Source organism: Mastacembelus armatus, chromosome 9 (assembly GCF_900324485.2).
Source record: "Mastacembelus armatus chromosome 9, fMasArm1.2, whole genome shotgun sequence".
Lineage (NCBI taxonomy): Eukaryota > Metazoa > Chordata > Actinopteri > Synbranchiformes > Mastacembelidae > Mastacembelus > Mastacembelus armatus.
The window spans coordinates 24,269,841-24,296,614 of NC_046641.1; the positions used below are offsets into that span (position 1 = coordinate 24,269,841).

The window sequence follows — 26,774 nt, forward strand, 5'->3', positions numbered from 1 at the left end:
CAGCAGAAAATCAGCAGTGTGAAGTTTGGAGCCGGACCCTGTTTCACACATTCAGTCTGGTGTGTAGAAACTGATCAGTCTAATAGAAACTGGTGTCACAAAAACTGTTTTTGTAACAACAAAAAAAACTGAACGTGGCTCGTACTCGATCGTTTGCTGATAAACTGAGCAGAGTCACAATGGAGAGTAAAATATTTTTTAACTGTGAAAAGGAGCCGAAATCAGCCATGGGTTTTGGGTCTACCCAGAATTCATAGCAAACAATTCCTTAATTCCTTAAATTACGAGTTAATTGGCTTTGTGCTACAAATAAATTTAGACTAGTTGTTAGAGTTAAGAAAGAAACAGGCCTCAGGGTCCAGACCAATGCACCTCTGATTGTTTTCACATGGATGTGACGGTGGTTTCTGTTAACTGGAGAAACAATCAACCAATCAGAGCAGAGCTCTGTGTGGATTAGATTTGGGAGCGACAAAGAAAAATAGTGACAAAAAGCCTGAATATCAGAAACTGTTCTATATTCGTGTGACAGAAATCTTTCGGTAATTATCTTGTTATCCACCAACCTGCCGGTCCACATGAAGCAGTGTCGGAGTCTCAGCCCAGTGTTCCCTCAGTTTGAGCTCTGGGTTTGGTCTCCACCACCTGTGGCTGCTAAATGCTCCACTATGGTCTCTGACTGGGTCTGCCTGCAGGTAGAGGACTGTGGCTTTTATAGCTGCAGCTCTGGAAACAACCTGCTGAAACACTGAGATCCAGAACCCTGAACAAGCAGGAGAACTGTTTCACACAGTCACTTCATACACTGGTATAATAATAATAATACAACTTTAAATCAACATGTAAGTACATCGACTCACTACATGACAGGAAATGACCGCTCCCTTAAAGCCCTTAAATCATGTTCCCATTTCTCTGACCAATACCTTAAGAATGTGAGGGGGAAACCTGGACCACCTGGATCAGCAACATCTCTGATTTTATCCACATCAGCCTCCTTAAACCTGGAAAACCATCATTTGGAAAGTCAAAAACACGTTTGTTAGAAATGCTGGGAACAGGTTTGGTGGAACGAAGGTCGGACAGTTCAGACAAACCTCTGAGAACATCTGCAGAACGTTCAGTGTCTGACAATCAGAACCCCAAAACACATTCCTGCTGCTGTTTACTGCATCACTGCAAAACTAACAATATGAAAACACATCAGAAGCTGCTGCTGAAGTGGAGCTGTCCGATCTGTCGTCGGTGCTACAGGTTAAATAAAGTTCAGTTCAAATCTTTTCTTCACTGCCGACACGAAGCTGTGAGGTCGACACGGTTTCCCACAATTCCTCAGAGAACCTGAACACGAGCCCACTGACAGACGTCATGTCGACACACGCACCGGAGGAAATCAACCAATCCTGACAGGAAGCTAACACCTGTGCAGGTGAGCGGAGGGCGAGTTCCACAAAGACACACAACACACGTCTGAGCCCAAAATGTACTTCTCATGTATCTTTTACTGCAAAACTGCAGTAACAAAGTCCTGCATTGGACATGTTACTGCAGTAAAAGTCCAAAACTACCATCATCCAAATGTACTTGAAGTATCCAAAGTAAAAATAGGCCCATTTCACATCCAAAGGACAAATCTGACAACAATCAAATGCTTCATATTAAAAAATGAATCTTATTATAAAACTAAACTGATGCATCATTGGACGAAAGATGAAAAATGTCTTTTCTCTTGTGTCCAAACGTGAATTATCTGCTTGGAAACAGGACAGAGACGCAGCAGGCAGATTTTCTCACAGTCAAACTTTCTCCTCCTGCATGTTTCCAATTAAAAATAAAAAAAAACTCCAAAGCTTCGCGCCTAATTGGATCTGAACGTGCGACCCCTGGTCTGCTTAATATTCGCCCTCCCAACAGGAAATTCCCCCAAAGTCAAACCATTACAACCATTACAGCCATTAAACGCCCCCATGACACAGAGCGGTGTCACAACACTCACTTTACTCAGCTGCTTCTGCTCCTTTTACTTTAAACAAATACCTCAATACTTAGTTTTACTTTAGTAAAAGTAGAAATACTTTTAGTGTTTAGTCCTGCATTTAAATTGTCACTTATATTAGTAATGTCAGGAATAACACAGTATTTGTACGACGCTTTCAGAATAATGTTATTTTGTCCTGCTGTCAGAAAAACATCAAGTCTGACGTTAAACTTTGATCATGACTCATTTAATATTATTCGTGTAAATGTGCAAAGTATAAAAACAATATTTCCCTCTGAAATGTAGTGAAGTATAAGTACCTCAACATTTTACTTCATTGCAGTACCTGAGTAAATGTACTTAGCAGCTAAAAGCTGCAGGAAAAGTCCCTAAATGATGAAATTGGACATTAACGGGATCAGACTGTGTGTATCAAATGAAACATATCTCAGCTGATTGTTTCTGCCTCGGTGCAGCAGCTGCTCAGCAGCGAGCAGCAGACAGATTCCCCTCAGGAGACCAAGAAACAGAACTTACCAAACATGCTCAGCACGTCAGCTTCATCGGCGCTGACAAGTCGATGCTCGTTTCTGCTTCTGTGGCCAAAAGAAAAATTAAGAGAATTTGAAACACAAAGTATTTTCAGTGTATTTATACTTTACTTGCTTTAAAGTAACTTTTCAAACTGACTCCAGTTTAATGTCAGTCCTGTTGTTTACAGTATATTTATGTTGTTTTTAACTGCAAAGAAATAAACATCAAACCTTAAAAACACTGTTTCTCCTCCTCTGCCTTGTTTGTCTTTCAGCAGTTTCTCCCGGTTTGTTTTTCTTTTTTCACAATAACTGTTTCTAATTAGAACTACAACTTCCATAATCTCATTACATGTAACTTAATCCGGACTCATTAACATTTAGGAAAGAGATGTGAAACTTCAGGTTGTGTGATCGTTTGTTTGGCCTCGAGGTTTGGATTCGGTTCCCATAGTGAAAAAACAGCAGTGATTGATGCCTGAAAGCTCCGACTCTGTTTGTTTTGGTGAATTTGTCGAATCCTCGCAGGAATAATCTGTGAAATCAGACTGACAGAGCTGAGGTCAAGGCAGGGCGGCGCGTGTGTGTGAGTACCATGTTTTTGCTACACTGTGGGGACTGAAACCTGTTTACACAGTGACATGTGGGGACTCGAATTTCTCGTGGGGACAAAATCCAGGTCCCCGCTATGTAGATCACCAAATTAGAAAGAGACAACTTGGTTTAAAGTTAGAGTGAGGTTAGAGTTAGGCTAAGTCTTTATGTGCCACCCCCCTTTTTACACAAGAATATTTTCATGCCCCCCAATTTATAGATTATACCATAGAATTAACAATACTAGCAAAATATTTTACCTTTTGCTTCGATCTGTCAGAACTTTCTCAGTCATATAGGTCAGTCAGTCCATCTGACTTTGATTCCATGTAAGAATTATTGTTTACAATTAACCTGCTGGATTCTGGTGCTGCACTGGCTTAAGTTAGTGCTCGACAAAACGTAAACATGCATCACTTGTGGTTCCTAGTGTACTAAGAAGTACATGCTCTGAAATAGGAGCTGAAGAAGCCCCTGAAAACAGAGTGTTAAGAACTATCATAGTTCTCAGGTCACACAGAAAGGAGGAACGTCCTCCAAAGGTTCTCAGAAATATGGAAAGGTTCCACAGATAAACAACTCTAATTACCATAAAATGTCACTGACTCTTTAAAGGGAAAATAAATATTTTGGGAAATAATTTTCTTACCGAAAGTTAAATGAGAAAAATTGTCCAGCAACTCGTTAGCGTAGCTTAGCTTAGCACAAAGACTGTCAATGAGGAAAACATCTAGGTTAGCTTAGCAAAAAGACAATAAACAGGTTAAACTGCTAGTTTAGCTACGCCCGAAAACTGTAAACTGGGAAACAGCCAGTCTGACTGTCCAAAAGTAAGAAAATCCACCTTGTTGCTCACAAATACGTCACATACATCTATTTCAGGGATTTGTTCATTTAAACTGAATATTTTAAGGCCTTTTACATACAATTCATTTTAATACCAAACCAAAACATAAATGTATCACGGAAAACTACTGGTCATAATAGAACTATAATTATCTACTATTACATTGTAATTGTCTGGTGTAGAATGATGGTGTCCTGCACCATGATTTAATGGAAAATGGATCAATCTATTAACCAATTATCATTATTAAAGTGATCAATTTTTTTATCAGGACCAGTACATTCTTGGAGTCCACACTGGTTTATACTGGTCCTGCTCCTGGCAGTTCAACACCTCTGAAAAATGTGTCCTTTATACACTTTTGGTAACAAACGAGCTACTAGCACTTAATTAGTGAGCACTGGTGGTACTGCTGGACTCTCTTAACCTTTGGACAGCACCGGTCCAGCTGTTCCCCCTTTTCCATTGCAAAATTAAATTAGCCGTCTGCTGGCTTCAGTTTCATATTTGGCTAAAGACACAGAGTCGTATCAGTCCAAAACATCTTGAAAAGCAAATGAGCATATTTCCTAAACAGTCAAACTCTTCCCTTCAGTTAAACAGCCCGAAAGATGAAAGTTCTGAAGCTTCTCGCTACAAAGCTTCAAACCAATGTGTGATTACAAGACCTAATGTTTTTGTTTTAGGATTATCATAAAGGAGCAACAGGAGTAGCAGTAGTAGTAGGAAAAAAAAAAAAATCACAGAGATTTACTGATAATCAAAATTGGATTTCAGCTTTATTTCCTATGGAACAACATCTTTGTATTTTTGTATTTTTGCCTCATTTTGTCATTCATTAGAAAAGTGGGAGGGGAGTTGGGGAAATCATGCTAACAAGGTCGAGTCAAAATGAAATCATGAGTCTTTGACACGACAGTTTTCCGATCACAGAGCAAATGATTATCACCACCGGAGACATCAAACAGAATCAATTTCTGTTCAGCTGATCGGAGAAGTGGGACCGACTCAGACCACGATCTTTAAAACTCATGTAGGTTTAATTTTTCAGTTTAAAACTACAGACGTAACGATGAGAATGAGATAAACTTTGAGTTTTTAAAACCATGTCAGTTTGCGTACTTCTACTTAAATGGAGGGTTGCCTACATTTCCCAGAATGCCTTTGAACATGTCCAGAGAACAGACCTAATAAGATGAGATAAACTTTATTAATCCCTAGAAGGAAAATTAAGTAGATTCAACAGATTTAACAAACTGATGCGGGACCTTTTTCAATTTAAGTCAGATTATTTAAGTTTGCACAGCAGAGGGAAACTTAAAAGCAGGATTTAACTGCAAATAAATATTTTATCTTGAAACATCTCACTATTTTCTGCATGTTAGAGAAATATTGTATATTAAAGCTATTCTTGGAGTCAACCCCTGGGTCCCGACAGATGTGAACAGAAGATGAATCTGCTCGACGCTCTGGTCCATATTCAAATTATTTCACCTCAGTCCCACTGATGCAGCATATAAAACAACCCCATAGTTTGTATTTTTCTATGTACAGCATTGGATCGATCTGCATTCTGAAAGAACAGCATCGTGACATGTCACTCAGGAAAATCAGTCTGACTTTTATCAACACAAACTGGTCTGTTAAGTTTACACAGCAAAGCAGGAAACCCCATCAGATCAGAGAATCCATAAATACGTTCAGGAGATTAGTTCAAAATCTTTAGCAAATTACGGAAATGAATTTCAACTCAAAGCATCTGACACTTCTTTTAATGGAAACAGAAGAAAAGTGTCTCCAGGGCCTCAGACCACTTGTGTGATTAAAGTTAAACTGTTTTCCTGCAGTTTTGGTTTAATCCATAGATTTACATCCACCAGGTACGATGCTGGTCACTGGGAAGGGAAGTTACAGTTTTCAGATCATTATTATTAATATTATTAAAGCTTCTTTTAACTCAGGCACAAAAACCTATTTGGTGTTCATGTAATAACTGTGCTTTACCCTCACTCATGTTAATACAAAGTGTTCAGTACTGACTGGACTATTTACACATCTGAGACTGCTCACGAATGGATTCAAACTTACTCTATAACACAAGATTTATTACAACAAAGATAAGAAAGTAATTTTCAAAAACATTTGCCCTTTAAGGATTTTATAATGTTTGTGCTTCAGTGATCAGATGTCCTCTCGTCTAAAATGTATAAAAACCGAACAGACGGAAGATGCAGAAACATTTACCCTGAAAATGGCCGAAATGTGAATATGTGGGGAAACAAAAGTACATTTTTAACACATGCTGTGTCAACTATTTATCTTATGTCTGTATGAACTGTGGAATTATTTCTATAAGAAATCACAACCATTATTTCTTTAATATCTTCCCCCTTCTCTACAATCTTTATATTTCCACGTCAGAGCTGCAACAATTAAATTATCAACATTTTAAAACAAAGGTGCCCAAAGCATGATATGAGCAAGAAGATAAATATAATTTATGTTTCTTTTCGTTCTTCTTCTTGTGTAAGTTTTCTTTACAATACAGACTCCTTGTCTTTCTATTGTGTTCACTTTGTGTTGTAAAACTCGAGCGTCGTCTTGCAACGATGTGCATTCTCAGTCTGCTTTGGTCGCGCCCTCCTTTGGCATCGCTGTTGCAAAAAGAAAAAAGAAACCAGGAAGTAAAGCTACAGACAGACCTTCAGTCTGAATTTTTTGGTATTTCACTGGTTTTGTCCCGGTTTCAAGTTAAGAGTTTTCTTTGGAGGGGAAACCTGATGAGATTCCCAAAAGTCCCCAATAAATATCCTTATCCCAAAAACTAAGTTAGTCCGACGACGACTCCTGAAAGTTCTGCTTCTCTGCTGGAAAAAAGGATCTTTGGTTTGGTTGGATCAGGATTCTCTGCAGCAGTATGAATGTGGCTTTAATGTCGCTCCTGTCCACAAGTCGCAGTCAAAACTGGAAACTGTCAGAGGACGTTCACACTAAAACAGCTAAATCCGAACAGAGTTAAATTTCAGGTAGTTTTCCTAAAGCTCTCCGTCCACACCAAACCAGGACAACGGCAACTCTTGTCTTTCTTTTTCTCTGTGAACTTTCAATATTTTAGTCCAGACCATGTCATCAGTTAGTTGTGCTCATAGCTTTGTCTCTGCTGTTAGACAACCAAACGAATATTTAACAGTAAATAGATTGTGGCTCAATAAGCTCCTGGTTTATCTGAATCAGTATTTCCTGACTAATATAAAAACAGCCCAACGTCTGTCCGCACATTTAAAATGAGTGATCACAGTGACTTAGAGGTGACAGAGAACTGCCTAGTAAAATTTACCACCACAGATCCCACAGTTTTCTTAAAACCTGTTTCTGTCTGTTACATCTGAGGGCAACAAGAAGCAACGTCTGCAGTGTTTCTCCTGTTTCTCCCTGCCCCGACAGATCAGATCCATTTTATCACCTGTAATATCAGGACAAACTCTGAAACATGCGTGTTACTACAGGACCACAGGTTTGTTTGTGTGCAGAGTATTATTTCTCTACTTTGGCCTGTGCAGTAAATTTAATATTCACAGGCAGCCAATCAAATCACACAAACCACCTGCTTTCTCTACGCTGTGAACTCTACAGCAACTACAGCACGGTGCAAGTGTTTTATGGAATTCAGAAGTTTAGATTCTTATCCGTCGCACTTCACGATCAGGAAGGCGTCGGAACAGTCTCAAATTCATCCTGCAGCCTGACACTGAGCCCAAACCTGCAGCATTAAGACCACTGTTCAGAGAGCAGGAGAGGCAGGACTCCCCACCCCCACAGAGCCCTGATCTCAGCATCGTGGAGTCAGCCTGGGATCACAGAGACAAGAAGAGAAAGCCTGAATCCACAGGAGAAGTGTGGCAGCTTCTCCGAGCTACTGGAACAACCTACTCAAGTCAACTGATAAATCAAAACTACTCCTGACATTATTTTTCAGAACATCCTGGCTGTACCTGTACTGGTGTATATCTCTAACGAGGGACCAGAGGCCCCAGTTCCACTCTGTGCTTTCTGGTTTCACAGTAGACATATTACACTGGGCAGGGAAATAAAGTCATAATAAAAACTATTCTGGGACTTTTTGAGAGTAAACGCCGGCCTGGTGTGGATGGAGAGGAAGAGATGCTTTGTCAGATTTAGCTGCCTTAATGTGGACGCAGTCAGTAAACAGTCAGGGGTTAATCCACCTCGATGGACTCGCTGCTCTCGTTCACTGGTTTACACTCGTTGGGAAGTCGCTGATGGCGGCTGAGCTGAGTGGCCTGTGTGAAGCTGCGGTCGCAACGCTCGCACCTGACACACACATACAGAAACACACACACACACACACACACACACACACACACACACACACACAGAGAAACAGATAAAGAGAGAAATCAGTGAATAAGCGTTCCCATGTAAAGAAGCTCAGAAAAAAACACACCTGAAGAGAAAGACAAAAAATAGCGCACACACACACACACACACACACACACACACACACACACACACACACACACACACACACACACACACAGCTCACTGTTAACTCTAATATCCTGTGACAGTGTAAAGTGTGTGTGAGGCCCAGTGGAGCAGCAAGCTGTAATTGTTGCCCTGATCTTCACAACCTGACCGACAAATTACACACACACACACACACACACACACACACACACACACACACACACCTGTCAATAATCTATCTAGCAAGCTGGCCAGGGTTTTCCCATCTCACACACACACCAGCTCAGACATGGCCAGGCCTGATAAGGCAGTGTCACTGTCACTTTCAATAAAACGAGCAGAGAGAGTGAGCTTTTAGTCTGGGATGCAGGCGGATTAGCAGGGGCAGTTAGATGTATATGGATGTGTGTGTGCTGGGTGGAGAGTGTGTGTGAGGGGAGGCTCTTCAAAGAGAAAGCTGTGTTGAGGTATTGGACTTAGCAGCCCTGAAACAAGACTAACATGCTGTTAGACGGATCAGGAGGAGGGTGCAGTGGGGGCAGGGTGGGGTGCGGTAGATAAGGGAGAAGAGAATTTTTTGTGTTGAAGTTGTGGACACAACAATGGACATTTGGAGGCTCTCTGACCTGATGTTTTGCTCATTATACCAATAAATACATTAAAAACCAACAGTGTTTACAATCCAGTAACCTGATGACTGTGGCTCTAGAAAGGGAAACTGACGTTTTGTCACTGGAGGTTAATAGAGGTCAGATTTTAGCTGGAAATGTGATTGAACAGACAGTCGTTTCTAATAAGCGTTCTTTTTTTTTTTTAATGTTTTTTCCCAGACATCATCCCTTGGAACTACAGTTTTATATCCATAATGCAAAGTGACAGAAGCTGAGCCTCATAACAGCTGGGACATAAGCTCGGTCACTTTGTGGCTTTTTTGTTGGTTTTGGCGTTTTACATAAATTGTTGATAAATCCTCTCTCACATGAACTGGAACCTGGCTCTGCACGCACAAATCATATTCGTAGCCTCTAGGTAGCCATGATGTTCCTTACGTAAACTTCAACACGCACCCGCTCCTGCTAGAACTTACGAGGCCTGCACTCGCTGACAAACAGGTCTATTGTGGAGAATGAGAAACCGATGCAGCAAATGTTTCTGCATGTGAATTAGTGACAGTTGTGCAACACAGCTAATACGTTAGTTTCCTCACGTCTGCATGTCAGGACCGTTGGTCCACAATATCAAACTTTAATATATGAAAACTTTTCCTAAGGTAACAACACTGATGAGGATAAAATAATTAATTTAGACAGTTTTGGTCCAAAATGTTGCAGGTTGGTAAGAAGATAAATAATTTACAATAACCAGTAGATGCTTTGTCAAAAAGATGTGAACGTACACGGCACCGTGGGTTAACATCCTACAACATCTCATGTAATTTCTCTGTGCACGACTGTGAATACATCTGCGACGCAAACATTTGGCTTTGCTTCACCAAAAACAGGATGAGAGAAGCTAAACGATCTTCCCATCATACAACTGATTCTACTGAATGTTATTATCTTCTGACAGAAAAGTCTGGAGTATTTTTTACAACGACATGAAAGCAAAGCACTGCAGTTTGAAAGTAAGTATATTAAAAGTGCGTGTGTGTCATTCTAAAGCCTTGTAAACAGAAGTATTTATTCTGGGAAGACTTCTAGCAGATGGATCTTTGAGTCCATCTCATTTTGTAAATTTTCCTACAGCACAAGAAAAAGAAAACAGACCCCTGACTGAACTGAACTGCTCTGCCCCCGAGCTGGACGTTCCTGCTCTCATTTGTCTTTAAATCTACCAAACCACAACAGCTACTGACATCAAAGCTCCTCTGAAGCTTCTCTGTCACAGCAACTTATCCACCAGGACAGACACGAAGACGGTTCTCCTGCAGAACAAAGAGCGGCTCTGAAACCAGGCGTCTGCAGTCCACTGGCTATCGACCAGCCGGCGTCTGTTAGCGGCAGCCTGCTTCTTTTCTCAGCAGGGAAAAATAATGTCGAGCAGTTTATCCCGACAAAATGACAGAGGTAGCTGTAATCACTTTCCCTCAAGGATCAGTGAAGTTTCAGCTCACCTCTTATCTTCATCTCTGCTGAACAATGGGATGGAGTGGGACGTAAACAAGCACAGATTGTGTTCAGGCTTGGATTGATAGAAGCTGAAGGACTGATGGGACCAGAAGGAGGCTGAGAGACATGAACGACAAGTCTCCATTACAGCACTGCTGAGATTTACTGCTGGGGCTTTCAGGCACTTCAGACAAAAGTCTGATCATCTTTTAGCATCACTGTGTTTTTGCCAGAATCAGTTGCTTGTAGACGTGTTCGTGGAGATTCTCCAACACCACTTGCTTTAGGATCCTCCGAGCACATATTGCTGATATTAAGACACTGAATGATCACCTGTAATGGAAAGTGTAGCGTCACAGCATCGACTCTCTTTCGTTACTGTTTAGCTGTGGCGAGTCTCTCAAATCCGTGTACTCTAACAATGTGCTTATATGATGACATTTTAGGGCTGTGTTCGTGTCCACCTGTAGTACAACCTGCCGCCAACAGGTGATAAATCTGTTAATGCAGCTTTGAGATAAAGCAAAACATAAAGAAGCTTCCAAGAAGTCAGTGAGCCTGTCGTCACTTCTTTTTTTCCTCAGCTATAAATCTATTTCAGGCCTGTCATAGAGCTACTGAAGTCTTTGTCCTCTTGAAAAACTCAAAATTTGCTCACAAGTGAGGAAACTTAAACCAGGAGGATGCTCTTACATGGTTACATCTACTCCTCCACACACAAACCTTCCTCTCCTGCTTCCTTCAGTACTTGTTTTCCTATGAGACTGAAAAAATACAGCAGAACAATAGAAGAGCAGAGAAAACTGCAGCAGCACTTTGACAGGCTCCACAGTCCAGCGAGTACCAGCTCTGAAAAGCTGCCGACCACACAGAATCCCTGCCTCCGTCTCCTCAGCGGGAAAATAAAGTTGAGCGTTTTCCTCCTGACAAAGTGACAGTGGCAGCTTTAATCTATCCGCACCATCCAAAAGCAGATAACTCCCAGAGGCCATCGATCCGCTAAAGATTTCTGACGCCCGTCCATGATTGTCTTTGTCCCACTCTGCCTCCACAGAGACGCTGAAGTGCTGATGAAAAGGTTCGGGGTTTCCTCCGATTGCTTATTAAGGACGCTGATTTGCTTTAACCGGATTTCTCGGCAGCGCTTGTCGTTTGACTTTTTACATCATGATCTCTTGTTCTTCCTCCCCTCATTCTCTCAGTCATTCTTCTCGCCCTTTTGCTCCCCACATCGATGACAGATTCGGGTTTCTCTGATTGCTTATTAAAGACGTTAATTTGTTTCCACCAGCTTTCCCCTGATACGTGTCATCTGGAGTTACTGCTATTCAAATAGCTCATTGTGCTTTCTTCACTTTCTTTTAAAGCTCTTTGCTCTTCCTGTCATGCTGCTGCCCTCTCCCTCATCACGACCTCTCAGTCCACTGAGGAATCTTTATTGTCCTCCAGTGCTGACGGGACCACAGCGTACCAGCAGGACCGCAGCATTCAGAAATCTCTAATTGCACTGTGGCTTAATTATATCAGTCTTGAGTGAGGAAATGAGTGGCGTCATTACCAGGCTGCTAACTGCTTCTGCATACACACTGAATGCTCTGGACATTTCACTGACGCTCTCATCCTCAATAATAAACAACAAGCAAAACAAACATTGTCCAGCGATCGGTCACAACGGCCTTCACATGAGATAAACCAAATATGAAAGGGGGTAAAGCACTAAATAAATGGCCATAAAAGGTAAGGAGCTATAATAAAATGTGTCACGGTGCTGAAAGTAAACACTGCCATCGGCTCCATTTAACTTTGCTCTATCTTACTTGTAATAAATGTTGAGCCATAAAACAGAGAATGGAGAGACAGTGATGTCTGGCTTTTTATTTCTAAAAGTCTCTTTTTTTCATACCATGCTGCTATTGGGACACTTGTTTAACAAACCGTATTACTGATTTAAAAAAACCCTCTCCAGCAAATTTAATCACTCACAGCCTGATACTGTATGTCTTAAATATTTATCTTCAAAGTCTATTCCACAAGTGAAACCAGGTGACATGATGTAGTAATTTGAGATGTTATGAGAAACTGAAGCTTCATTTTTTTTCAACTAAATACTCAGCTTGTTTACTCTGAGTTGACCTGTGTGTGGCTGCATTGGTCTTACTGAGTTAACAATAATGTCCAGTTTTTATTAAAACACTTAGAGTCTTGTAAATAAAGAGATATTTTTATAACAGACTCACAAAAAAACCAGTTGTCAGCCAGTGGGCAGCTGTGAAGTGTTGTAATGGGAGTGATTCACTAATAGACGTCACTACGTTTTTACAAGCACAGCAGAGCAAACACTGTTACATGGCAGTAAGTGGTAACTGGGATGTCAGTAAGTGCAGGGCTGTCAAGGCTTATTTGAAATTCTAACTAGAGCTTGTTTTACTTGTTTGTTCCTTCAAAATAAGAGTAAAATTAAAACAATTAAAACGCCACTTTTTTCAGCCTTCGCACACAAAGTATTTTAAGGCAGCGTAGACTGGCACAGGGGGTGACGTGGCAAGGCCGCACTCAAAGCAGAGTCTGAATCAAGTGAAATGATTTGCTAATAGTTGTTAAATATGATTTTTTAAACAGTGACACCCCCAGTATCTGGGATACAGGCAGCTGACAGCCTGGGTGTCAGGGAGTATTAGTGAGGGTGTCAGTAGGTGTTAGCTGGGTGTCACATCTGAGTGAAGCTGGTCAGGGTGCAATATAGAGCAGGAGGGAGGAGGAGGTCGGCTGGGTTGGATGGGTGGGGGTACTCACTGTTACTTACTTGAACGGCTTCTCTCCGGTGTGCGTGCGGATGTGGTTGTTGAGCGTGGTGGCGCCAGCGAATGCCCGGCCGCAGTAGCCGCATTTAAAGGGTCGGTCGCTGGAGTGTGTCACCACGTGGTTCCTCAACTCTGACGGCTGAGAGAAGGACTGGGAGCAGTGGCCACACTGGTACGGTCTGAGGGACAGACAGGCGAGACAAGGAAGGTGTTTGGTGAGGTCTGTGCTCAGCATTTTATTTGAATATTATATTTACAGACATATTAAGGAGACAATGACTATACACTAAACCTGCAATGATTTGGTACCATTTCATCTAATAGGAGTATTCAGTCTGTCCATCCATGAGGACCCTCATTTCCCACATTGCTTTTATGAATCTAAAAAATTAGGATGCTGTCTGTTGCACAAATTCTAAAGCCGATTTAAGCTTGAGATTTTTATGCTTCATAAATGAACGTGACAGTCAAGTGTAATCTCAAACGGGGAATTCAAATAAACAAACACACAGAAAGCATCCAGACATGAGTACGGCAACACACAGGGCTGACACCAACACACATTAAGACACAGCAGCAGAGGAAAGAGGGATGAGGCGAGTAACCACGACGTAAGGTCTGTAAACACAGATAGGCTCACACACACAGACACGGGGCAGGGGGAGTCGGACCCTGCTCCGGTAACCATGGCAGCGTGACCCTCATCAACAATGCAGGCCTAGATCATGACTGGACCATCTATCACTGTGTGTGTGAGGAATAGCAGTTAGAGCGAGTGGGATAGAGAGAGACCGAACAGAACGGAGGAAGAGTTAGATATAACGAGATTGTGTTTGTGTTCACAGTGGGAACGAATCAGACGGAAACAAACAACCAAACAGTAGCTGGGTGTCTGCTAATAGAGTACCCTGCTTCCATACAGCAGCAGATCTAATCGCACTCTATTTATCGAGCCGAACGCACAGTCTGCTGCTAACATCGTCAGCTTACTTTTAACTTACAGGACCCTTCCAGCATGATCGCAGTCTCTGCCCATATCTGGATATCCAGCCTCTCTCTTATCAAACTATTAAACAGAACAACAGTGATCTTAAATATGAGAAATCTAGCCCCATAATTACCAGCTGCTGCAGAAAAGCTTTGGCATGTCTGCATGTTGTGACTAACCTCAGCACACACACTTTTAGCTGGTTGTCCTAAGATTTAGAAGATTTTGCTGTCTAGAGGACAAATTCTAACTCAACTAAAAGATTAGAATTTACTTTTACCATTTGCTGTGATGAAAGAAGAAGGAATGAAACTCCAGACTAAACTAGTCGTCCTCCAGAGGAAGCGTTTCATCCTCAGAGAGACCAACACACATGGGATGATCAGGCAGTTCTTGTCTAACCGATTATGTCAAAAAGTCCAAGTTTACCACCCAGAAGTTGCCCTCACTCAGCCACACAAGTCGTAAACTGACTTTCATGACACTGGAGTTTACAGTATGAGTTATGACTTCCACATGATGAACTGCTAACAAACAGGGTCTAGTGGTAAATCCCTCCACAGTCCAGATTTATCTGTAGCAGTCTTAAATTAACAACAAACAGCAGAGTAAATGTCCACTTAATCTGATATATAGTGTTTACCGGAGACTGAGGGGCCCCTTAATACCAGCACCTGGTTAAGACATGACCATGTGATATATGTTGACAAGATGTCTATGACCACCTGGTTGGACCATTAAACTGGTTGGTGCAAAATGTAGTCATCTGTGACCGCTACATTTGTCCTGTTTTTTCTTTTTCCCAGTGACTAAGACAACAGATATGCTTTGTTAAAGTGCAGTGAAAAGTGGTGTGCATCATTCGCCAGGGTTGTGTTTCATTCAGTAAGTGTGTATTGATGAGCAGACAGCAGAGACACTCAGAGCTCAGAGGTAATTTGCTGCTGTGTCTCCTGTCAATGACATTAGGGATCACTTACATTATTAAAGCTGATACCAATGTCAGTAAGCAGGGACCACTGTTAGACCAGTACTGACCCAGTCGGTGCTATGACTGCTAACCAATGTATGCAATGTCGTCTTTACCAACTAATCAGCAACAGCCCTTATTGAAAACAACTTATGTCACTCGTTTTTGCTTTTTGTTTCCCCCAGTGGGAACATTTGACACCAGAATTTATTAAATGAAACACTAAATGTTGTACAGCTAAAAAGTAACTACTAACCAATTATATCGACTGGAAAAGTAAATCATTAAATGTAATTTCAGTACTTTGCATGTTTCAGGGACAACCATCCTTAGTGTTGTAATAAAAATAAAACACAGCCCCAGTGTGTTAATGAGATTCCATCTTTATATTGTAGTGATGAAAGTGACAAGAACAACTAAACAGCATTTTCACCTTATGTTCCTGTTTAATTTTGACATAATGTGCATAAGACGCAGCTCTAACCATCTTATTCCACAAAGCACAGGTAGAAACGTCTCTGTATATTATACAGCATAGTCAAATAGCCCATGTAACATGTTTCTCAGCGTACCTCTGTGTTCTCCATTACTGTTGTTAAAATGTCCGGCCGGGACAAATTCCTGTGTGCTGCGTGTACTCAGAAAATAAAGTGATTCTTATTCAGAAACCAATAAGACAAACTCTGACATCAGTACATTACAAATAGGTAAACACCCCAGAACTAGAATAAAACAAATAGACCAACATCTTCACCACTCCAATAAATCACGAACACCTACTGTACCCTGCGAGAACACACACACACACACACACACACACACACACACACACACACACAGGAAAGTAATAAGAGTAAAATAGTGTAATATAAAATCGAAAAATTCTCACTTGCAGTTTTCCACATAAAAGGCGTCTCGCCGTGGGGGTTGGTTCATTTATCAGTCGGCTGGTCTATAAGTTCACGCCTCAGTGGGCTGCACCACTATTTATTAGGTGGGTTTTCTATGAAGAGCTGCATTGATTGTGAATAGTTTAAGTTGATGAATGTGTGGATATTATTTATTAAGGCAGCAAGCCAGGAGATTAATGCCCAGTTATTGTTTATTACAGTGGAGAGAGGAGGAGGAAGAGGTGAAGGATAAACACCTTCACCTCTCACACACACACACACACACACACACACACACACACACACACACAGGTATGCACATATACAACCATAATATTTGCACACAATGTTCGTCACAAATGAATAAAATCTGCAAACCTTTGCACACAATTACACATATGAATGCAATATGAAACACGTGGTTTGGTAGTTGTACTGTGTTGGAGCTTAGCATGATTTGGTTCATACAACCCACAGCTCACAGTTTGACTCTGCAAAACCAGTAAATCTAATCTACAACCAAACACAAAACCGAGTTCTAGCTGCAACGGAAATATAAAAGCAGGAAAACAAAACAACCTCATATATGCACTGATGTGTTAGAAATGAAAATATTTCATTCATCTCAATGAGACCACTGCATTGGTACTGTGGCACTGTGGCACTTGTGGTACTGTGGCACTGTGGCACTGTGGCACTGTGGCACTGTGGCACTGTGGTGTTTACCTGGTGATCATGGAGAGAAAGTTGTTGTGATTTCTGATGTGGTAAAACAATGTCTCAAAGTGACACGAAACACTTAAAGCAGAAAATGCTAAAAGATGTTAAACCAACATATTTTTTTATTGATTCATATTTCTATTGACTTGACGCTATACACATTCGCTTTTAAAAAACAATCCCATAGCAAACCTGCTGGGTAGCTCTCTCTGCAGCTAACTCAGCATCATCTCTCCTGGTGGTTGTTAGTGTCACACAGTTATTCAGCTTGTCAGTTTTACAGTCAGGTGTTGACAGCACCGACAGTCTAATATGCTCACAGTCAACACAGCTAACATTCAAGCAGGCTAACAAAAACACAAAATAAACTCTTGGATTTGGTTCACAAGCAAACTAAGCCCGGGACAGTGATGAGAGCAGAACTGGCTCAGCCTCGTCTCTGTCTCGCTGTAAGATCTATAAAGTTAGTCACGTCAGTGAAATGTGGTTTGGGACAATAAACCTTGTGTTGCCTTTCAACACAACATGTGGCTACAACAACAGAATCGGTGTCAAAGTGTCTCTGTGTCCACATCTTTAACACATGAGCTGATGACAGAGACTGAACGTGTGAATACCAACCAGCTCCTCACAGAACAAACTATTAGGACTAAAACGGACTCAGTTTTCTTGGCATCATTTCATATGAGAGGGGTCAGAGGTCAAGAAGAGGAAAACAGAAAGTCTGGTTGGTGCAGCGTTTAAAACTCATGCTGAAGCGAAGACCTCTAACCCTCTAAAATAAATAAAACTACTTAACACAGTTCCTATACTGGATGGAGTGCAGCTTTAGGCTCCCAGTAAGGACAAAAGCATCTCAGTGACTAAGGCAGTGACCGACAGACACCCAGTGGATTTCTGCATCCGCTATCTCTCCATCAAACCACTGTAAAAACAAAGGATTCTCAGTGGGGATTTCCCCTTGGTGAACATAAACGGAACACAAAGAAGCATTTTCTGCTTATTTTCTAAAATGTCTTACACCTAACGTTTTATTAAAATATGTTTTGAGCAGAAATTATGTAAAGACTGATGAGACTTATGGCAGAAAACAAAGCTGAAATCAGACCAGTTAAGGTTTTTCATGGTATGTGTCTAAGCCACAGGGTCATCATGCAGCCCCTAATAATTTCTCTACTCTGCTTTTTATTTATTAGGTTCTTTTACATTTAAGCACATTTAAAGTATTTACACTTACCATCTTTTATAATTATAATTTCCATCAGCAGGTTCTCTGTATATCATGTTAAAGTGAATGTTTCAACCTGCATCTTAATGCCTCATTGTAATCTTAACTCTATAGAATACCATTTAACCTACATACAGTAATTCACCACATTGTTCTAAATCTCTATTTTCCTAAAAACAAGGGCAATAAACTCAATAGGACTTTATTTTATAGCTCCACAATTTCCAGACAAGTACATTTATCTGCTCAGCAGGTGAAACATGATTCTTTCAAGGTACTGCTTTGGTTTCTGAGCTTTCAAGTTGATTTTGGACTCAGTAAATCTGTGTGTGCATCGTGCAGTAATGCAGAGTGAAGTGTGTTGATTGACCCGTATGGAGTGGTCTAATCCATATGGAGTTATATCTGCGCTGTGAGGATGACTCCTCTGTCCGCCTCATATGAAGACATTATTCCCCCAAGACCAGCAGCTATAAATCACTGCTCCCGCCTCGTCAATACACAATCAATGGCTCTCTGAACACACACACACAGCAGACGTGCACATCCAAGCACAAATAAAATCACTAGTGGACCAAGATACAAACACAAAATCTAGTTTTCCTTCATCTACTTCTCTCTCTGTCTTTTCCACCAGCATCCATCTTTCTTTTAGCTCCTCTCTCTCTTTGACTGTATTGACTGAGCTATTAAAGCAGAAAGCTCACATAATGTCCCCTCATCAACCGGTTGTACTCATCAAATGAGCCTAGAACAAAAACCAAACAAATCACCAATATCGTATTATCACAGAAAATGCCGTTGGGGTTTTCTGGGGGGCAGTGGAGTATGGGTAGTGTAGTTCATGAGGAAATCGGTGTCATTAAAGAAACCCTGAAAACATTTTCATCTAAGAAGATGGTGTCTGGACATGTTTCAGGTCTCTAAGTGTTGTAATCTGACCCACTGCATAAAAATACAAGTCCAAAAGACTCAGAACATCTTAAAGATGATACCCGACCGCCACTGGGTTGCACGTGAGGTGAAAAGTGTCACGATACAGAACTGGGGGAAAAAAAAACAGTTTATATATGTCAACTACAACTAACACTGGAAAATCTGAAATTCATTTTACAGCATCATCAGACAGAGCTTTACTTCACTTAAAATCCACTCTCATGGAGATGGAACACAAAGTAGATTTTTATTATGTTGGCAAACGTGACAGATATAAATAGACTTTGGAGGAATTTCTACAAGCCCGTCCATCACCAGGATGGATCATTATGAGTTAGTCCTGCAGCTACGCAGTGAAAAAAAGTCATTTTTAAACACATCTGTGTGTCCAGCAGGGACAACACACATCTGTGTTAGTGTTATATGCAAATATGTCCTCACTGTTGGGTGATAAATCTACTAAATGTCAACAGTTTTAACAACACAGAGAAACAGTCTCTTTTCAGCCTGACATGCCAACATTTTACATTAATTGTGTTTTGAGAATTTTCTCAGCTTACAGAGCAGTAAGTGAGCCTTCAAATAAAACATGAAAGGGCCTACATGTTGTATTTTAACATCAATAAATCAGTCCTTTTTGAGACCTTGTTTTGACTTCCACCAAATTCTGTGACACTCTGTTGTATAGGACAATGTAAGAAAGTTAAAGGCTGTGAGACACACAGATGCACGACAAGCATCAACTTTAAAGTGTGTGCAGTTCTAGGCCTGTTTTGTGCTGGACTGAATGACACACGCCATCAGGAGCACAAATGAGCTGAACAGGTTCTTGGCATCTTGGATGGAACCTGCTTAAACCCAGTTCCACTCTGACAAACTATACATTACCTATATAGACACTGCTTTTTATCTATGAAAACCATTTTAGTATGACAACATTGAAAAAGGCAGAGCACATCTGAAATGAGGGGACAAGAAAACTAGATAAAACTATATTTTTTTAGTGCTTGCACCTGCAGACATTAGGTTCAGTGCAATTCAACTATGGGTCTGTACTATAGGTCCCTATTTTTTTTACTCCTCTGGGTTGTCCTGCAACTTACACAGCAAAGCGACTTATATGTGTATATTTACTGTCAGACAATATTTCATCGACGAGGATGGATAGGATCAGGAATGAGGACATCAGAGGGACAGCTCATGTTAGATGGTTTGGAGAAAATGCCAGGGAAGCCAGATTGAGATGGTTTGGACATGTTCAGAGGAGGGACAGTGAATACATTGGTAAAAGGATGCTGAGGTTAGAGCTGCCAGGAAGGAGGCCTAGAGGAAGACCAAAGAGGAGGTTCTTGGATGTAGTGAAGGAGGACATGAGGATAGTTGGTGTCGGTGAGGAGGATACAGAGGATAGGGTTAAATGGAGGCAGATGATTGGCTGTGACGACCCCTGAAGGGAGCAGCCCAAAGGAGAAGAAGACGATGCAAACACAATTCAGCCATAAGGTATTGATGCTGCTGATTACAAACAATGCTCCTGTCACCTCAACTCGAGGCGAGCTGAGCAGTTAGCCCAGCAGAGAAAAACTCTACTAAGTCACTCAGCCCCTGAGAAAGACTAGAAGACGTAGTTAGCACTGTCTTAACGAGGTGTTGTTCCAATTTCCTAAACTAGAGGTGAGCCTGTCTACAGTGTGTTCAGTCAAACCTCTCTCATTTATGTGCCCCCGGTCATTTTGAAATGGCTCATGTGAGGAACCACACTATAAATGATGGAGAATGATAAACGTACCTGTATCTCTGGAACAGCTGTAAAGATCTGTGAGCTGAGGCCAAATCAGTGACGAGGCATTGCTGGATAACTAACACGAGTGACAAAGTTAAGATTGAATTCCTCTGTAGACATGGCTCTGTGATCATTTCATTTGTCCTTTCATATACAAGCTTGATTATACCCACACAACACACACACACACACACACACACACACGTTCTATTCCTTAATAACATGAGCCTCCAGAATGAGACCTGAACTTTGGACACCAGGAAACAAAGTGCTTAGTAAAAATGCCCCACTTTCCCTAAAAGTCCTAATGACTCTTTTAAACATCAGTGCAGTAAACACATCAATCATAAAACCAGTGGTTATTAATTTAGGTCATTTTTGTGGTTTATACTGTGTTGCTTTTGTAATATATCAAGCCTATAAGTGGAAAAAGCACTGCATTTATGTTCAGATTCTTTCCCTGAGTCATCAGTCATCGACATCCCAAAACTTAAACAGTATCCTGCGTCCCGACACCAGTTTAAAACAAAATCGAAAGCACTTCCAAAGCCTCAGCGAGATAAACAAACTGCTCCTCTGATGATGGATTTTGTTGAAATGACACACACGGGGGAAAAATGACAGAAGACGGAAAAGTTCAGAAAAAGAAACAGTCAGCAGAAAAAAACAAACATGAAAGAGATGGAGCTGGGAGGAGGTGTGTGGTGGGGTTTTTCAAGCTTGTATACGGAGCCATCAGTCTTCAGCTCCAAATGTTCTCATCAAGTAAACATCAATAAATATGTATGAAGGGAGAGAGGGAGGGAGATGAGAGGGGAGAGAGGCACTAGGAAATCAAGAAGTGAAAGAGAGAAGGGTCGATGGTAAAAAAAAAAGTATGGTTCCTGTTCTCGCAGGGCAGCCATGTTGGTTTAAAGTTTAAACCGGTCCCTTCAGAGATAGCACAGATGGGTAACTAAAGTAAAAAGGAGCACAAAGGGTGTGACTGTGGTGTTATCCCACCCAAAGATCCCATAAGGGTTCAACCTAAACACAGTGTTCAAGCCTAAATTATCCCTAAAATCCCTAAGATCCCTATCCCTTAGATGGTTCATCTTACGGACCTGTTGGACTCCATCAATGGCCATGAGAACCATATTAAAAACAAATGGCCTCCTTAATTTCCTCAAGGACCACAAGACCTGCAAACTCTCTGGAAAGACCACAAGATCATCTACTTATGCTCTCCTACCACTTTCCATCATCTCTGGCCTGTTTCTATCACAATAAGGATTAAACTGACATCATTTTGTAGTTTGCAATCCTGCCAGCCTCTCAGGTTCTGTTTACAGTGACTGAGCAGAAACAAAATCCAGTGCCTTAACTGACAACCTGAGGTTTGAGTCTGATGCTCTGTGATAACCTGAATCATCAGCATTTAGACCATGTCCACATTAGGTTGGGTAAATCTACATTTTGGCTGTGTGTCCAGCGTGAAATGGCTTTTTTCTTCCCTAAAACAGTGTGTGTAGCATGTAAACTGAAACCGACAGCGTGCCATAGATGTGTGCATGAGGAAGGAAAACAGAGCTTTGTAAAAATGCTGTTATATCAGTGGCCAAACAGGTGGTGGCAGTAGCTGCCATTTTGTCTCAATTCAGAAGAGAAAGAATAAACATGGCAACAGTAACTTTGATCTATCCAGACACTGATCTCTTCTTATTCTGTGATGAAATCCCAATACCTTTGGGATTAAAAACTAAATTATTGTGGTCTGCTCGCTGTAAACAAAGCCCGGAGTGCAGACGAAAACAGTCTTCTGATTTATCTTAGTGACTTTTTAAAGTGTGGCTCGTCTTTCTGTGCTCAATGCACAGACATATGTTGTTTTGGACCAATCAGTGTTTTAATGTGTGTGGCTAGATATAGACTTAGGTCTTAGTTGGGACGGGACTTTGGATTTGGGCTCTCTATATGGTCTGATGGCCATACTGGTTCTAACCCCAGTCCTCGAGTGTGAAGTACAGTGGGGGCTTGGAGCTCCAGGACTCTGTTCTGTTTGGCTTGTTCAGCTCAATTTTATCAGCTCCTCTGTCCCATAAAACCTTCCTATTGACAGGCAGCTCCACATCGACCCTCCTCCCCCCTCCATATCCAGCCCACATTTTTCTTCCCTATGAGTATTAGTTTATTGAATAAGTGGCATCTGTTTTCCTGGCCCCGTCACCGTAAGGCGAGGTATTTCTCACTGACGCACAGCACTGATTTATACGCTGCTCTGACTCTCCCTGCAAAAAATAAAGCTAAGCAAAAAATTTCCAATACATCCTCCATTCCCCCAACACACACACACACACACACACACACACACACACACACACACACACACACACAAATACAAACATATGCACATTTCCCTCCCTCCTCAGTCCATGTTGTATATAATTAAGTTGGCAGATGTTATACAGACTCAAACACTTTTACGGTCTCTTCACTCACATCTACAAACTCCCTCTTTCCGTCACCCAAACGGCGTGATGATGAGACAACCCACGTTACAAATTACAACTAAAGGTCTAGTTCGCCAGCTTGCTCTGAAAAACTGCAGCAACAGTTTTTCCAGGGGAAGAAACTATCACTGTGTCACGTGTATAATGGTAATGTCTCACCTATATGAATTACAGATGTATGCACAAGTAGTGAGCTCTGTGATATTCCATGTTTATCCAGCTGTAACACATTAACACAGAGATAACACAGTCTAATTAAAGACTGGTGGACCTGAGGCAGAAACAGAGGCTGTCTTACCTGTCAGGATTCTGTGGACAGACGTGCATCTGCAGCAGGATCCTCTGCGTGAAGGTTTTAAAGCACTGGCCACACTTCCACAGGTGCCAGTCACTGAACTCGCTGCTCAGCTGGCTGGTAGAAGTCGGGCTCGCCAGGACCCGCTGGTTCTTTGATCCCAACTGGCCAAAACTGGAGTCCGACTGAACCCCGACCCCAACCTTGTCCAACAGGGAGAAACTCCTCGAGCAGGGGGAGTGGGGGAAGACCATGGATCGCATGAGGGCAGTGGACGGGTTAGAGGAGGAGGAAGATGAAGAGGAGGGTTTGCCATTTTTGTTGAAGGACTGGAGGGACTCCTGCCTTGTCATGGCCTCCACTACCGTGGCTGGGACGTTTACTGGACAGAAAGCAAAATGACAGAAATTACTTGGATATGCAGAAATTTGAAAAACAGCTTCACAATAAAAAAAAAACTATTACAGCTATTAAATTACAGCATATTTATTGGTTATTAGTTAATTAGTTATTAGTCAAGACCTCACAGTTATACCTATACCTATGAAAACCTAGAGTCTCCTGCAGGACTAACACTGACACGTTTCCTTTAAACTCATTAAGCTGTTCTCTGAAGTCAAAGTCTCAAAATCTAGAGGACGAGCTGGAGGACATGACCAGGAGAAGGTCAGCTGGGCTAATTATTGCAAGTCGACAAGGTGCTAAATAGAAAAAACAGACTTGAACTGCTGCTGATGCAACTCAGAACAGGTTAAGAGATGAAAAATAGACAAAGGGATGGGTAACGTAAATCAAAGCAGCTTTTGAGGGGGATCTCTATATGTCTACGCTTTATCTTTCTGTATTTCGTGCTTAAGGAATAAAACAAAATTCTGATGGTTTTTCTGATGTGATGGAAACAGAAATCCAGGACCACATTGTCCTAACTAAGGCCAGAGCCGTCTGCTTAGCTCAGGGCAAACTGCAGCTCCTGGTTCCAGTGAGCAGGATTATGGGTCTAGTTAGACTGTTTGGAGTCTGTTCGTTAGTATGGTTACAGCGACATACTGTTCCCCCCCCCGCACCATTCCACTGACCACAGAAATGTTTCCCAAACTGTGGCTCGTGGCCCAGAATGGGCCTCCAGTCCTTTTCAAGTGGGTTACCACATGATGACAAATACTGGTGAGTTTTAATTTTCAAACACACCACGTGTTTTACTGTTACTACTACTATCAGTAATGCTACCACTGCTACCACTGACAGAATTACTACCTCTGCTGTTGCACTTTGAGTATTTCTGATTGCAACAGAAATTACAATACTGCTACAGCTATTAGTCCAATTATTACCATTACTGGTTTACAGTATTCTCTCTTACTGCTAACACTCCATGCCTAGTGCACCTACTATTATTACTGCTAATGCTGCAGCCAGCACAACCTGATATGATGGCACTAGTAGTGCTAAGACACTATGGTGAGTGAAACAGTCAGGTACAATGACATTAACGTGAAGACACATTATATAAAGGGGTATAAATCTGGTTTTGGGGGAACCAGCTGATGCCAGCTGTCCTCACTTGACCCAGAATTCAGCTGTGTTCTGTTCTATGGTCTGACTGACAAACCTGGACTCCATAACCCTTCATTATGTTTGAAATGACGTTAAAAGGGCTTGTCTTGCTTTAACTCACTGTGGATGGTTTCACTTTTCCTTCTGTCAAACTGGTTTGTTTGGAAAATGTTGGCATGGGAACATGCAGGAAGTCGAATGGTTTCACTCTAACACCACAGAGAGATGTTAGTTGGACTTGGGCCATCATTATTTCCAAACCAGGTCACTTCACTTCTTCCAAATACAACACTCCTATGGCACCCTTTGGAACGCAAACAACAAATAGCTTGTGTGTTTTTTTGTTGTTGTTCACAGTGGAAGACTTGTAGGGGTCAACGGTGAGGGACCAGTAGTCACTGTATTTGACCTTTAAGAACTTCAGACCAGCCCACGGACTCTTTGGGGCCATTTACCTTCTTTTGTACCCATATACATCTGGACTCATTCTCTTATATTTAAAAACATTCCATGCACTAATCCAAGAAGAGCATATTGTCCTTATTTCTTCATTAGTTTTTCTTTGTTTCCTCATGTCTTTTTGTTTTAGTCATTTTATACTACATAAATAAACATTCTCTCTCTAACATCCCTCTGCTCTACCTCTGCAGTGGGTCATAATAACCATTTTCCATCCCTCATCAGCTCACCTCTGCCATCAGGCCACCAGGCTCCATTGATCCTCTAATAATCTTATGAGGAGATAATTACACCATTTGTAAGTTGCCCGACGGCGCTATTGACGCTCGCGTTACGTGCCACTCGCCCACACTTAATTCATTTTGCTACAAACATCTCATATACTAAAAATGCCAGTCAATAGGGTTTGAACTGCGCATGAAATGCATCATCGAAATGGGAGAATTATGCAGATGCAGTTTGCAACACTGCAGAGTCTGTTTTTTCTTTCTTTACAGGGCTGTGTTCTCTTCCAAAGGCATGTGACATGGATACAAACTGACTACGGACTCTGATCTCCATGATGGAGCTAAATCCAAGGTTTTTACAGCCACTTGTCAAGTCTAAAGGACTCTGAACCTTAAAATGTGGATGGAGTATCACCCTCTATCTCTGTATCAGTATTTCTGTTCATCCATCAGCTGCAGTCTCATTTTAACAACCCTCCTCTTCTTCTTCATTATGAGAACCATATGACGACCGCTGCCAGGCAACATGCCTTTTATTTTCTGGTTTTATCTTTCTCATTGTCATTCAGTTTGACAGTAAGCACATTATATTCATCAACATGCAGAAAAAAGTCTAACAGCTCCAAAGAAAACACAAAATTGGTCCACAAACCATTTCCACCAGTAAAACATCTGTGAGTCTGAATGGACTGAACATCACAAGATTCATCAAAAACTCAGATTATCTTAAATATTCAGAGGCAGAGACAATTTAGTTATGTTGAATACTGGACTGACAATGTTATAACGCAACCACTTTAGTTTCATTTGTATGCTGGCAAAACTCTACTGAATCCTGTTTTGATCAGGACTGGCATTACATGGGGCTAAGGCTTCATTTACAGGC

The 26,774-nt window shown here is 41.4% G+C and overlaps 1 protein-coding gene and 1 long non-coding RNA gene across 2 annotated transcripts in view; both read right to left on the reverse strand.

Moving 5' to 3' along the window:
* Positions 1-726: 726 nt before the first annotated feature.
* LOC113138619 (uncharacterized) lies at positions 727-2,563 on the reverse strand. Its single transcript, XR_003296475.1, has 3 exons — positions 2,516-2,563; positions 927-1,004; positions 727-763 (listed from the first exon to the last, which is right to left on the reverse strand). It is a non-coding gene; the product is annotated as an uncharacterized LOC113138619 (long non-coding RNA).
* Positions 2,564-8,092: 5,529 nt separating this feature from the next.
* The window catches only part of prdm6 (PR domain containing 6), a 114,221-nt gene continuing 95,539 nt past the window's right edge, over positions 8,093-26,774 (reverse strand). The window contains exons 7-9 of the mRNA XM_026321186.1: positions 23,652-24,030; positions 13,352-13,528; positions 8,093-8,284 (exon numbers count right to left, since the gene is read on the reverse strand). Coding sequence (XP_026176971.1) covers positions 8,170-8,284; positions 13,352-13,528; positions 23,652-24,030 — 671 coding nt within the window. The 3' untranslated portion in view covers positions 8,093-8,169. The remainder of the gene's footprint in view (positions 8,285-13,351; positions 13,529-23,651; positions 24,031-26,774) is intronic.